This window comes from Haliotis cracherodii, unplaced genomic scaffold (genome assembly GCF_022045235.1).
Source record: "Haliotis cracherodii isolate W230 unplaced genomic scaffold, xgHalCrac1.p SCAF_11, whole genome shotgun sequence".
Taxonomy (NCBI): domain Eukaryota; kingdom Metazoa; phylum Mollusca; class Gastropoda; order Lepetellida; family Haliotidae; genus Haliotis; species Haliotis cracherodii.
Window position 1 is genome coordinate 45,325,068 of NW_027266266.1, and position 15,273 is coordinate 45,340,340.

Sequence of the window (15,273 nt, forward strand, 5' to 3'; positions counted from 1 at the left end):
ACGCCCCTCTCACCCTGGATTAGCCCTGTGTCTGCCACACTTACCCCTGTATTCTCCACACGTGTTGTCAGTGCAGCCCTGTACACTGCGAGGCGGGAGACGGAGACAGGAGCAACAAAACACAGGAACTGGGTAATGACCCTGCCTCGGTGTGCTATTGTTATAGGAGGGTTTGCAAGTATTTGTAAGTTAATTTGGGATGGTGACATCTGACAGTATCATTCATATGGGACAATAATTAGCCTTTAGTAAGTGAAGTTGTAATATCCTGTACAATCCAAGCCCAAATTTCTATAGCCAATAAAAATTGAAAAGATATTAAGGTACTTCCATATTGATGTAAAATGGATGTACACATCAAGCATGGCAACTTCTTCAAATGTATGCACGCCTTTTGATAAATGTTTATGCTTCAAATGATGTACAATGTAAGGGAATACATTAACAATAAGTACAGACACTTAAGATTAATTATATTACTATAATAGATGAGTTATAACACAAAATAATCTAAGATTGGTTTCAAAATATCTTGAATCAAATATCACGATCTGAAAAAACAGCTAGATGGTCTAATGTTTCAAATATTTATTTTCCTACTCAATGACAAACTGTTCAAGAAATTACAGAATGTTTTTTTTTGGCTGAACGTTACACACTGTTCCTCTGCAAAAACACTAAAACAGCCATACTGTGTGCACTTGCCCATAATAACCTCTTACCATAATAATTTTCATATTGAAAATCAGACATCCTTACTGTGATAATGTTTTTATTTATATCAAAATTTGAACAGCTAGCAGTACTTCTAAGTAACAAAATAAACACTATCACAGTATGTACAGCTATCAAATGAGAGTCTGGATAGCACTCTCAGCATGAAGACATCATCAGCTGGCTTGGAGGAGGGGCCAGATGGGTAGTAACATCGTTATCAAGCGTTATAGGCTAGTTATTCACTAGTTGGTGACTGATGATACAAGTGATACATATATGCTCCAGTGGGGTCTAATGAATACATACCAGATATTGTCTCTGCTCCCTGGTGTGTGGATGGACAACATAATGCTGGGCAGTATTATCCAAGCTCCAGTTCCACCAGTAGGGTGATGTAAGAATTATCACACAGGTGTGGTACACTGAACCAACTTGGCAACAGAGTAACACTCTTTCTCATATAACAGAAAATAATGTATTCCTTAACATGGGACTGTTATTTTGAGTTTCAGTTCTTTATCAGTGCATGTCCTGTCACCTGAGTCTTCAAGAGCTCCCTCACTGACTGAGCCCCCTAGAGTAAGTGATGTGGTGTGTCGCTGCAACAGATGTTATGCTTCATGTGATACAGTGACTGCTTCGTTCTGATTGGTTGACAGCATTTCCACCTGTCAGTTTTATACCCCAGTGTTCTTTAAACAAACACAAACCTGAAACATTCCTCATCTAAAAGATTGGAATGCTCTGAACTTGAAGCAGGCAGCTAGTCTGGGTAACCCCTCAACATCTGCCACATGCTCACACTGGGGATAATATGGCCCTTATTCCCCTCCCTCCCCCTATCAACAAACCCCTCCCATCTGACAACCTCCACTTCTCATCTTTGATCCATGTCAAATGGAGAGTTTCACGCATGATCAACAAGACCACAACTCCAGTGCCGTCCCAAGGGATATAAAAGATTTATGTTTGAAGTTTCCCCCTCTTGGCCATACAACAACCCCTTGAGTCAAGAGACAAAGGTGGCAAGGTATTGTTACCAGGCAGCAGGGGCACACTCCCCGCCACGCGCCCACCACCCTCACACACTTCTATCTCACAAGGGGTTAATGTAGGAAAAATGAACATATTAATAAGTTTCACCAAAACAAAGAAACACTCAGCACCACACAAAGCTTTCATACTGGGAGAATAAATACAACTAATGCATTGGCCCCCTAGAATAGTAACATTAGCCATTTTATAAAGTTTTTCTTATGAAATATTTATACTACTTAAACATGAAATCATCATTAATACTATGGAGAGGACTGAAAATACTGTTTACGTTCAAAACCAGAAAATCATATTACAAGGAAAATCGTCAGACCATGTAATAAAAACAGGTGCTTAATGATTCTAAATGAAAAGCTGAAATTTTACCAGATCTGTATAAATATTTTAAATATTGCGATACCTGAAGTTTAATTGTGCATAACTAATGCATAATCTTTAAACACTTAAAGTTGTGGGAAATCATGAACTGTCATGCAGTATTGATAAGTGTATTAGAAATTAACCTTAATTGGGGCGTTTTAATAAAATAGGATGAATATTAAAATGAATGCCTGGTACCTTCACTGAAACAAACATATGGTACTTAACTAATGATCATTACCATTTCACACGAGAATCCTGACATGCATTCATGTGTTAATGACATTATAAATATATTAAAATTCCTTTGTTGTGAGCAGCATATACATGAGTTATAAGTTAACATTCAACACATGAAATACAACCTGTGTTTTAACACCGAAATCTGGCACCAGGATGTATTCTGTAGCATAACCCACCTGCCCTAGGCAATATCCTCCAGTCAGGCAATATAACACTTGGATTACATAGATATAACTCTGCAGCCAACATCAACTTGCCAACAAATTGAAGGATTGTGTTACAATGTTCTGATCAAAATGGTTTATAGTTGCACTTCCTAAACCAGCTGTTGTCCATAGGATCAATTTGTTTGCACTTTCTGAGCCAGTAAACACCAGTTTGTAAGCCAGTTTACTTACATTTTGATTACACTCAAAAGTGCATAAAAATTTCATTAATGGTATCAGGTAAATTACAATTTTTTCCTGAGTATAGTGCACACTTTCCCCAAAAATTCACAGCTGTGACACACAGTTTTTCATGGGTTTTTCCCCAACGCAAAGAAATAAAATTGGAAATATCTTTTTTCATTAAATGTCTTGATGTATATGGGTATATAATACTGCAAAAGCTTACATTTCATATTAACTATCAATCATTGATAAAGATGAGTCAAGTGCCATGCTTATCAAAGTGATTGTCTTTTCATCAGTAAACTGATACACATTTAATACAGAGCAACCTCATTGAACTCGTATCAGCCATGTTTCAAGATTACATATCAAGTTTTTCTCCAGCATAATGATATGTTATCCAGAAAACATTAACAAATCATGTCCTCGTAATACAAGGATTCATTTTTCTGATTCAATAAGAAGAGAAACATGTCTCTCATTAAATCGGTTTCACATGTTAAAAACTATATGTTCTATTCTTGATGTTGTAGCGGCCATAAAATTTCCGAGTCCCGCGATGGGATTCGAACCACAGACCTTCTGATCCGAGGTCGGACGCCTTGTCCACATGACCAAAGAGGTTAACCCAGTCAGCAAGCTGACAAAGTAAGGATGTCATCTGTAGGATGACTCCACGCCCTGCTACATACTCCCCCGTCAACAGAAGGCACGTCCCGGGCCGCATAGCAGGGGTACTGAGGCTTATTTTGCTCAAATCTAATATGAACGTGCTCAGCCCCACGTTGGGCGCCAATGTAGCGGCCATAAAATTTCCGAGTCCCGCGATGGGATTCGAACCACAGACCTTCTGATCCGAGGTCGGACGCCTTGTCCACATGACCAAAGAGGTTAACCCCGTCAGCAAGCTGACAAAGTAAGGATGTCATCTGTAGGATGACTCCACGCCCTGCTACATAGTGAAGCTATAACATTTCAGGGTAATCATTATCTTGAGATAATGCTGCAATTTGGTTCATAAATCCAGCTGATGTTAAGGTCTAAAAAATTCTATTAACTTCTCTCCAAACTCCACAATACGAGTGTCTTTTTTCATCTCTACAAATTATGAAATTAAACCTGCAGATGGTGTATTCAAATTATAAATCACGGCGGAACCAGCATTTAAATGATTAATTGGTTTATGTTGCGGTATTTTCCCCATTACACTCCACCTGTATGTAAACGAGGCATCAGGTAAGGCCGCCAGGTAAGGCCATCTGCCCCCCTGTTTAATGCTCCCTCTCCACATCTGCTTATGCACTGCTACCAGACAAGCAGGCCACGAAACAAAACACCTCCATCACTGTCCACCGTGAAAAACATCTTTACCATCAGCCTCCGCACGTTCAAACGGGATTTTATCTGAATATTCTTTGTTGTCGTTGCAAATGAGGTTGATGGGAAACAAGATGGGGCATCGTATTAGGTGTTTACAATTTCAAAGCCACAATGAGCAGGAGAGGATTGAGGTAATGGCGACAAGGTCCATTGAAATCAAAAGGGGTGTATTTACATCTTTGAGATGCATTTAGTAGATTGTGATCCTCTTGCTGTCATGGTAGTGAGGTTTTGATGATATCACAATACAATTGCATTGTTGAACTACTTCAGATGGCCAGACCTGGGCTATCTCCAGAGAGATAACTGAACCCTGCCTGGTCACTTTCGAACCCAATGCTTGTTTACACAGGATCCCCTCATTTGCGAGGGCTCTCACAACAAAGCTGAGAGGGCAGCAGCTCTAGGTAGAGTTTCCACACACAAGCCACCCTTTTGTTGTTTTTCCACACTCTGACCGAGGACACGTGCCACTCTTATTATTGCTCCTGGCGACTTTTTAACTGCTGAAAGGTCATGTTTTAATGAGGGTCAAGGAATACTATCCCCCTACAGCTGTCTGTAACAATAGCGCCCCCATACCTAACCCTTTCCTACTGAGAGCTCATTTGTGACCAGTAGTAAAACGTCCCAAAAATAATTAACTTCTAATTTATTTGCAAGCATTACTATTTCACCTGCCCATTTCAATAAATAACACATAGAGCTAAACTATGAAACCAGTGAACAATGTGATTTTAATTAAATTTTCCTCCCATCACTGTCATAAACGAAATGAAAATAGAAAACAAACTGATTTATTACTGGAAACAGTAAAAAGTGTATCAAATTTGCATATGTCTCATGCCCAAAACTGATTATATTCCACATCAACAATAAAAAATAATAACAATAAAAACAACTAATACTTTATCATAACTTTGTTGGTCAGAGTTAATGTAAAAAAAAATTGTGTATCAAATTTGCATATGTCTCATGCCCAAAACTGATTATATTCCACATCAACAATAAAAAATAATAACAATAAAAACAACCAATACTTTATCATAACTTTGTTAGTCAGAGTTAGTGTACAAAAAAATTCAGCCTATTAAGTCGATAATATTCTAAAATAGAATAAATACTCAAGTTCCAGCTAACGAGTCAAGTTCTGAACACAGACTTCCTATTCATCATGTATATACCTTGAGTAGAACAATGTAAGAGTTACTTTTGTAATCATCAATGACTGTATTATTGTTTGTAATGAATCTTTTTACCGGGCACACCCATAATCCACAATGCTGATTGATTTTCTGTCAGCCTGAAACTTTTATCTGGGACAAAAGTTGACATTGCAACATGATCTAGTTATTTACGACTGTAACGCGATTCAATAATAAAGTGTTACCATGACAACTTACCAGCACTGTTCAATATGCACACTCACTACATATGATTCCACAGTTGCCTCACAACATGCGCGGCCTTGTTCAGAACACAGTTCATGAACTAATGACTGAATTACAAGTGGACAAATGTACACATTATCAACATGTTGATGAAAATAGCTTTCTACTCTTACAGATTCTTCTGTGGTAAATATATAGCATACATCTAAATACATATTTAATGCATTTGACAAGTATAAATAAAGATAGCCAGAAATGTGTATCAGTTAGAGATCAAAGTACTGATATCAATGCAATCAATGATAATTCACACATTTGCTTCTTCATGTGTTTTTTTTAGATGTCTAATGTATCTGGTGATAAGGAAAAGAATTGTCCATTGTCAACATTCAGCTGAAATCAATACTACTAACTGTAGATTTTCACATGATTGGGTGTTCCTCACAATGCGCTACTTGTTATCAAGAAGGCTATTTAGGAGCTGCGTGGTGTTTTTCAACATACTGCATCCCCTAGAGTGGTCTGTATGTTATACTTGGGTGAGCACGACAGTCAATGCAATTTGCTATATTGTGAACTCAACATAGTGAATGTGGCAATATACAAAGCCCTTACAAAAATGAAACAAAACGCAGTAAAATATTCAGGGTTTTTAGATTCGTTCATTTTCTTGGAATCTGACTACTTGTTATCCAAAATGTCCGGGAAATATTTTTCAATTTGGGTGATGGTATAGTAAAATGTCCATTACAAATTTATTAAAATCATAAAAAAATGTCCTAATGACATTTGTCTCAAGCAAAATCATTGATGTTCCAGATTATCCAAACAAGATGAAGTTCATGTTTACTGGGGGTGATGGGGTAGCCCAGTGGTTAAAGCGTTTGTCCGTCACGCCGGAGATCCAGGTTCAATTCTCCACATGGGTACAATGACTGAAACCAGGTGTCAGGTGTCCCCTGCCATGATACTGCTGGAATACTGTGTAAAGTGACGTAAAACCCAAATCACACCCTCATATTTACTCTTACAGAAAGCTATTTGAAGCTAACATCTACGAATGAAAAACAAATGTAAAACAAAATTTCTTCATTTCATTTACATTTGATAAGAACCTTTTTTTTACCTAGGTAACTAAATGCTGAATATGCACCAAATAACACTGACAGATATATCGTGCCTCAACTGAAATTCTTATCAAAATTCATAACAAAAGTATTTCAGATCACGGATCACATATTTTCCCGTACTCAAACAATAGCTTTAGAAGTGATTCCGGGTGGGGTGAGCAGCAAACCCTATCATATTACAATGTGTTACTACCAGGGCTGCTTGAATGTATAGGACCTGGGTAACCTGGACCTGAGCACACCCACCAGCCATCTGCCTACTGTGGCTACAAAGGAATAACAGCTGTCATGTGGATGGCCAGTGTTGGATTATGGTTGGGTAATATTTCAAAAGACTGCTTCACTGAATAGTGTACGAGTGGAGATGTAACACTTACGTTTGTTACTGTTGATAATGATATCCTACCTGGACCCACGGATGGATATCAGGAATTCAATCATTTTCACGTCGTATCAGATATCTGTGATCCTGGATGGCATAATTAGGAGACATGTCGGGATGGTATATCTGGCATCAATGCATGGTAAATCTGGCATCAATGCGTGGTATACCTGGCATCAATGCATGGTATACCTGGCATCAATGCATGGTATACCTGGCATCAATGCATGGTGTAACTGGCATCAATGCATGGTCTATCTGGCATCAATGCATGGCATATCTGGCATCAATGCATGATCTATCTGGTATCAATGCATGGTCTATCTGGCATCAAAGCATGGTCTATCTGGCATCAATGCATGGTATATCTGGCATCAATGCATGGTCTATCTGGCATCAAAGCATGGTATATCTGGCATCAATGCATGGCATATCTGGCATCAATGCATGGTATATCTGGCATCAATGCATGGCATATCTGGCATCAATGCACGGTATATCCAGGATTAATGCATGGCATACCCAGAATCCATGCATCTTTATGATGTCATACAAGGATACCTGCATGTAACAAAAGAATACCCCACTGACACACCAGGGTACCTGTACTGCAAGAACACCTGTGTAACATACAAGGAAGATACCTGTCAGGTGTTTGTAGAGAATGACATCTCAGAACAGTGGCATGACTCACATGAGGATACTCTGAGAATCAAGTAACTCACTAGTTAGTAATATAGTTTACCTTCATAGCGATTTCAGGTACGAAATGATACTCAGGAACGATGGTGGTCGTATGAGGCGGATCAGACATGGTGACCTTGTTAATAGTGTACCCTGACAGCAAGGATCATTGGTTATATCAATCACTGGTTTGTTTGGTCCAGTCTGGAATATTGCTGATTCAGCATTTAACAATTAAAAAACATGAAGCAGTTATAGATCTGGGACAATCCATACAGCAATCTTTCTCATCACATTCGTCACCATGAAGGACTTACATCCACAAACAAAATGTTTCTTTTCTAAACAAACACTACAAAACAACCAACCAGATGCTTAATGATCCAGTCAGTACCGAAAGCACTAAAAAACATAAAATTACATTTTTACATCCTTTTTTTCTACAGTTTTCTCTGCAGAAATATGAAGTGATCATGTGGAGCTGTCAGACTTGCTGCCCTCTGGCAGTCAGAGATACGAGATACCTGGAGCCTGCACAGCGAGGATCCACTGAGCCCCAATTTATCTGGTTTCACCCCTCTAGAAAACTCAAGCCATATGCCAGTTGTGAGCTATCATTAACTATTTAGATGAACTTTGAAATGAGAAGTGAGGGTAAAAAAATGTTTATGCGGCAGCTCTACATTTTTTGGAAAGAGCTCATTATTTAGAAATGATGCCATTGACTCACTTTTTAAAAATCTGTTTACATGCAATTGCTGACCAGAGTTACAGATGGATTCCTGTTGGTTATACGTAGTAGTTTTACGCATTTGAAAGAATGGTCATGGCAATTCTTACTTCAATAAAAATAATATTTATTATAAAACATATTTTCAATCAAAATACAAAACCTTCCCTCAAAAGTAACAACCGTCCAGAAGACATTAAAAGTTAATCGTAATGCCAAATCTGCTCTTATCATCCCCAAAATTATATCTCAAATGTTTAACAAACGGCAATCCTACCCTCCTTCCTGTATACATTATCAATGCTGTTTGTTACTTCATATACTGTATATTACATTATGTTTACACACCTCTTTCCATGTACAACATTATCTTGTAGATGTTTGAAGACACTTTGTACCTGCATTGTGAGGGTGCTTTTACAATAACTTCTATTTCTCCTTCTCATACAATAAAACTTTAATGAGATATTATTCATGCATTCACAATGGTCTAGAATTATAAAGAATGTAAGGTAAAACTCCACAAATATATACACATATATATCTTTACACTTAAGCAGACACGTGAAGATACAAGGTAGGTCTTCAACAACCCATGCTTGCCGTAAAATGCAACTATGTTTGTCGTAAGAGGCAATTAACGGGATTGGGTGATCAGACTCGCTGACATGGTTGATGCATGTCATTGTATCCCAGTTGCATAGATCGATGCTCATGATGTCAATCACTGGATTGTCTGGTCCAGACATGATTATTTTACAGACTCTCGTCATATAGCTGGAATATTGCTGAGTGCAGCGTTAAACAACAAATAAACAAAACAAACTTAAAGCATCACTACATAAATTCCAAACTGCATCATCGACATAAATCACAACTAAACCTACAGTACTACAGCCAGCATTCAATGTTGAAGTTAATGGGAAATCCACGACTACATGTACCCAAATATTACCCTTCTGTTCATGCCGCCACCAGCATGTTTACCATGTTTTACCTGCAATCTGTCCGTGTACTGCCTAAAGCTACAGGGACCCAGAAGTGAACCCTGCCTATCTCCTCCATGTGTGTAAACACAGCCACATGGACCTACTAACCATGCTTTTAGGGTCAAGAGCTGCTTCCCCCACATCAAATACCCCTCTTTGTGAAACACTAGTAAAAACATCGTCGACTACCCAAACTAGATATTGTCCTTTAACCAGAATAGAGGAGAAACTGAAGAACTCGAGTAAATGTGTAGTTTTGATCAATTTATAGAATTTAGATAGTTTTTATCAAATAAAGGAATATATATTACCTCTAATATTCCGAAAATATGGTACTTGAATTAATAATCCGATCAGATGACAGACTATAAATAAAAAAAATAATTACAATGTATTGACTTCCTCATATGAAATTCTAAAGTTAGTTTGTAGATGTCAGGTGACATGTGTATCAAATCTGACAACACCCAAGAACATTACGAATTCTATGTCCTGACCTGGCTGCTACAACTATTAATATGAATTATGACACGTTTCTATGGTTTTCAGTAGGGCTGGGATTGGTAACTCGGGTAGGGTGGGTACTGAGTAGGACCCGGGTACCCACAGGACTACCCAGACCCCTGGTTAGTCACGTGATATATTGTTTCATGACAAAAATTCACTATATAACTACATGGTTACATGACAGTTTTAGGTCTCTAATGTTCGCATTTCTTCATGACTATGAACACGTTCCTTCTGACTTATATATGTGTGAACAAAGCTAAAACTTCAGTCAACTTCAGTGTTTGCATGACCACATCGTTTTATACGTGTATCTAAATACATTCTGCAAGGGCTACTGTCAAACAATTCCATATCAGACATGTTTTACCCTATTTACAGGGAGTGAGTGAGTGAGTGAGTTTGGTTTTACACCGCTTTTAGCAATATTCCAGCAATATCACGGAGGGTGACACCAGAAATGGGCTTCACACATTGTACCCATGTCGGGAATCGAACCCGGGTCTTCGGCGTGACGAGCGAACCACTAGGCTACCTGACCACCCCCAATCTCTTCAAACCTACAGCGGGTACCAGGGTAGGGTCAGGTAATAGGGGTGGGGGTACCCGGGTACTAAATTTGGACTCGTTCCTGCCCTAGTTTCCAGTAAAATTCAATTATCAAACAACTCCGGCACAGAAACCATCTGATGGTCTGTCTCCCTTGGGGGGACGTTGTGACCTGTGATAAGCAAAGATGCACCAACACCTGTAGCATTCATAATTACCTGGGTCATTTGTACACATTCAGGTTGTATACAGCCACAGTGATAGTATCTCTCACCTGATGGAATATTACTGAAGTACCAGCAATAAACAACCTTAGCTGTTGGGCGCAATAGATGAAAATATTGTAATATTGATAATCTAGAACATCTACTTTGAAATACAACAGCTGAACAGTATGCATTATTAATGAAATTATAACCTTGAGGCTGTATCTGTATACCACATGATATTAATGGTATCCCTCTGTTAGCTTAAAGGGAGCCTGCTCCACAGGATGCTGCAGCCTTCAACGCAAGGTTAGATGTAGGTAGTATGAAATTCAGACACAGGTTCCGTGTAATTAGAGAGGCTGTCGGGTAGCCTAGTTGTTATAGCGTTCACTTGTCACGCCGAAGACCCGGGTTCGATTCCCGACATGGGTACAATGTGTGAAGCCCATTTCTGGTGTCCCCCACTGTGATATTGCTGGAATATTGCTAAAAGTGGCGTAAAACCATACTTACTCACTCAATTTAGGGTAATCAGTTTTCTGTCTGCCAGACCCTAGAGAATATATTAAAAAATGAGTCCAACTCAAATCTAGAATGATTTGGCTAAATTGCCTCAGTTCTAGGACATAAGGGATTGTTCTGGGCTCCATTTAGACTTTATTTTTGTATTTTTAATAAGATAACTATATTTCTAGAACTAAATGTCAGTCTAGGTTAGCAGTGCCTGTCAGGCTGATGTTCACTGTGACACTTACTTCAGCCTATATATGTGTCTACTTGAATCAAACTGTCAATTTGCCAGACTATAGACCTCTTGAGTTGCAAAAGTCTCTACGGCAATATTTATTAGTTTAAATCATAATTTCTAGATTATGTAAATAACAAGAAGAAGCTGTCCCTAGGGAGACTGCAGTCCTTAGATAGTACAAATATCTAGACTTGCCTATTAGGAGGAAAGAATATTACTACACATCCATGGACTTATCTTTCAGTACAGCCTTGGAGCAAAGCTATTTGGCCCCCAATAAATACAGGTGTGTGCTACGGTTGTGCCACAAGCCTGATTCTATGACCAGTTCAACACCGTCCTGACCATGTGCTGTCAAGTCACAGGCATGGGTTTCATTAGGGCAATGTACATGTGAATCCATCTTTTTTACCAGACGTGCTGCGACAGGCAAGGCCTCCTTTCATCTGCTGGATGCAGGAGTCTGGCATCACCATGTGGGTCTCTGGTGAGATAAGTAACACAGTCCAGTCCCCCCTCCATACTCCTGCACCATGACCGTGGAATATATGTATTTAATAAAAACAATATCTAGAAATACATACAAAGCAAGTCTAGCCAGCTCAAGCTAGCTATATTCTGAAATCAGCAAAGGGAATTTTATTTTTATTTTTAGAGACAAGAAGGATATTGTGTAATATAACATTTCAGAGACTAAATGTTAGTCTACCCTCTCCATTAAACATGTTAAATGCTCTGTGTAGTCATACTACATGTTTAGGGTCTAAAAGATGCATGGTTCTGTTTAATTGGTGTTACACATTAACGACTTAGATTGGCATTATTTTCTAAAAAGTTGATAAATGGGTTACAAAATATGTAGTTTATATTAAAGAGTGTAAAGTTTGTTTGTTGTTTAACCACACTTTATTCCAGCTATAAGAGGGTGGTCAATAATATCTCAGTCTGAATCAAACAATCCAGTGATTGTCATCATGAGCATGATTTATCAACCAAGACATGTATCAACCAAGTCAGCAAACCTGACCACTCAATCCCCTTAGTCCCCTCTTACAACAAACTTGGGTTGCTGAAGACCCGGATATTCATGGGGTAGAAGAGTAAGGGTTTATCAGTGAATTTGAGCAGATCACATCAGTGATACAAGCATTGAAATAGAAAAAAAACTCTCATCCAGAGTTAAGGCATCACTTATCAAATCATGATTGAGCATCACTATAGTATTTTAACAGCATGAGTGATATAAATGTCGTAACATGCCTGTCAACAGTTCAATATAACCTGATCTCCAAATAAGCGGATTGACTAAATTTGATACATGAAGTAAATATATTGCTGGCTACACCACTCTTGATCCATCTGAGTTAGTGAGTTAGTGAGTGAGTGAGTGAGTGAGTGAGTGAGTATGGTTTTACTCCGCTTTTAGCAATATTCCAGCAATATCACGACGGGGAACACCAGAAATGGGCTTCACACAATGCACCCATGTTGGGAATCGAACCTGGGTCTTCGGCGTGACAAGCGAACACTTTAACCGCTAGGCTACCAGACCGCCCCTCGATCCATCAGAGCACTGCAACATTAACAAGTTAACTGATGGCTTTGTTCACCTCCCCCTTTCTCAACACCTTCAATAGTGATGAAGGTGAAGAACTGTAACAGACCTACACTCACAAATATTTAACACCTGACATAAAGACACTATTTACCTTCACCCTTTCTCAATGAAACGGGGCGGTATGCCCGCTTAGTTAAAGCATTCTCTTGACATGCTAAAAATGTTCACTTCCCCGAAAGGTAGTCTGTCGCACAGTCCCTGAACTATTGTTATATTTTTCCTTTGGCAAAGCCCTTACTGTAATGCTATATACTTAAATGAAGCGTAGATTTTCCACAGGTTCTGAATCTCCAATCTCACTTGGGTTCCTTTTCAATTCCAATGAAGATGCTTGTTTTTATCAAAATTATATATTTGTAGAGCTTAAGAGCTCATCTACCTCAAATGAATACAACATTTGATGTCCATTCTTGTCCCTCAAAATATACCCAGTGGTGATGGCTCAGTTCATTATGTTACTCAGCAGTGCAATTATTATGTCCATACCTGTCTTGACTGTTTAACTTTTCCTCACCTGAGTATCTGCCTCTTTGACAAACACACCTTGTTAATAGCTCAGCTCAGTATCACTATCGAAATATACAGGAAAGCCTTCTTCAGGTATACAAGTGAGATCACGATATAAAACTGGACAGAACCTGTACTACGTCAAATCTTTCCTCCTGTTCAGATTCAATAGACACAACAGCCTCTTCCTTGTTCCTCGTCATGATTCAATTTGTTTTGTTTTGTTAATGTAAAACTATAATTGGTGAATACCTGTTTCTAAGGCTAATACAAATTAGTCTTGGTTCTCAGTCACCGCTAGCATCATCATAAAGTCCATCACACCATTCTTTTTTTAATTTCCATTTTAAAAAAAAATACATGAATTCTAATACTTAAAAATGCGATCCAATATAGCATACAGTCACTTCCATCTACATGCCCACTGCTTTACTGCGCATCTCGTGTTACGGTCATGGCGGCAATAGGAGTTTGTATGCTTGATTATGTAGGGAGGCCCTTTCCCAGGCTAATGGTTCACAGCTGTTTATTTGGTTACATACTAGTTTGAACAAAGCAACATTTTCAAAAGTAATTGCCTGAAAACCAATTCTTTTATTTTGTTAAGCCTAAGATGGGATAAACTTCAGGGTTTGGAAATAACAATCAATAATACAGGATCCTATCTAGACAAAAGTCTGAAGGTAAATAATTGATTGCAGGAAACAGACATATTCTAACTATTGATATGTGGAATGGCATGCGAAGCATATGTTCTGATGTCTACCATACACTGTCACAAGCCTGATGGTCATACCAGTTCAAAAGTTGTATCCTTGGTGAAAAAGGCAAAAGTAATCACGAACACACTAAATTTCATATTCCTAAACAACCCGTAAAGATCCAGGTTGGAATACGTCTTCAACAACCAATGCTTGTCATAAGAGGCAACTAACTGGATCAGGTGGTCAGGCTCGCTGACTTGGTTAAAGCATGTCATTGATCCCAATTGCGTGGATCAATGACCATGATGTCAATCACTGGCTTGTCTGGTCCAGACACAATTATTTAAAGACTGCCGTCATATAGCTGGAATATTTCTGAGTGTGGCGTTAAACAACAAACAAACTACTACGGAACGGGGGGGGGGGGAAACACGACAATTCAATCATCTTTTGGAAACTCAAAACTGACAGGAACCTCTATCAAAACAAACATAATCCTGATCATAATACACTTACATCATTTCTTAGAGGGGGGTGTGTGTGCGTTGGGGTGGGAGGGGGGTTCAGTGGACTTAAATGAAATTTGTTGGGACAGCCAATTTGCCCAAGTGTTCTTACAATTCAGAGCTACAACGCAAATATTCTCCAAACATCTGGTTTTACTGATCAGCTATGTTGCTCTTCTCCAACATGCTACCGGCATTAAAGGTGCAGCAATCATCTTCAAGAACATATCTGACCATCAGAAACATCAGGAGGTAATGTTATGTCAACTTGTCTCCCAGTCAGCACCAGACAGGATCTGTCTGTAGCGTTCAGTGGGCCAAACGTAGCCAGTGAAGGAACTGACAGCTGCTGTAATGGTCTGCACATAGCATTCAGTGTCGCCAGCCTTTAAATAATGTGCACCAGCTCTGGTATCCTATCTGGGATGCCTAAAATTCATAGGTACAAGCACAATTCAGTTTGATGTTATC

The 15,273-nt window shown here is 38.8% G+C and overlaps 1 protein-coding gene across 5 annotated transcripts in view; it reads right to left on the reverse strand.

The window, feature by feature from the left end:
* The window catches only part of LOC139456545 (TNF receptor-associated factor 4-like), a 100,716-nt gene that overhangs the window by 17,096 nt on the left and 68,347 nt on the right, over positions 1 to 15,273 (reverse strand). The window contains exon 1 of one of the 5 annotated variants that reach the window (XM_071238315.1): positions 1,024 to 1,153. The exons of the other annotated variants lie outside the window; for them this stretch is intronic. Within the exon in view, the coding sequence (XP_071094416.1) occupies positions 1,024 to 1,064 (41 nt within the window). The 5' untranslated portion in view covers positions 1,065 to 1,153. Of the gene's footprint in view, positions 1 to 1,023; positions 1,154 to 15,273 lie in introns of those variants that run through there. 5 annotated transcript variants of the gene reach the window in all.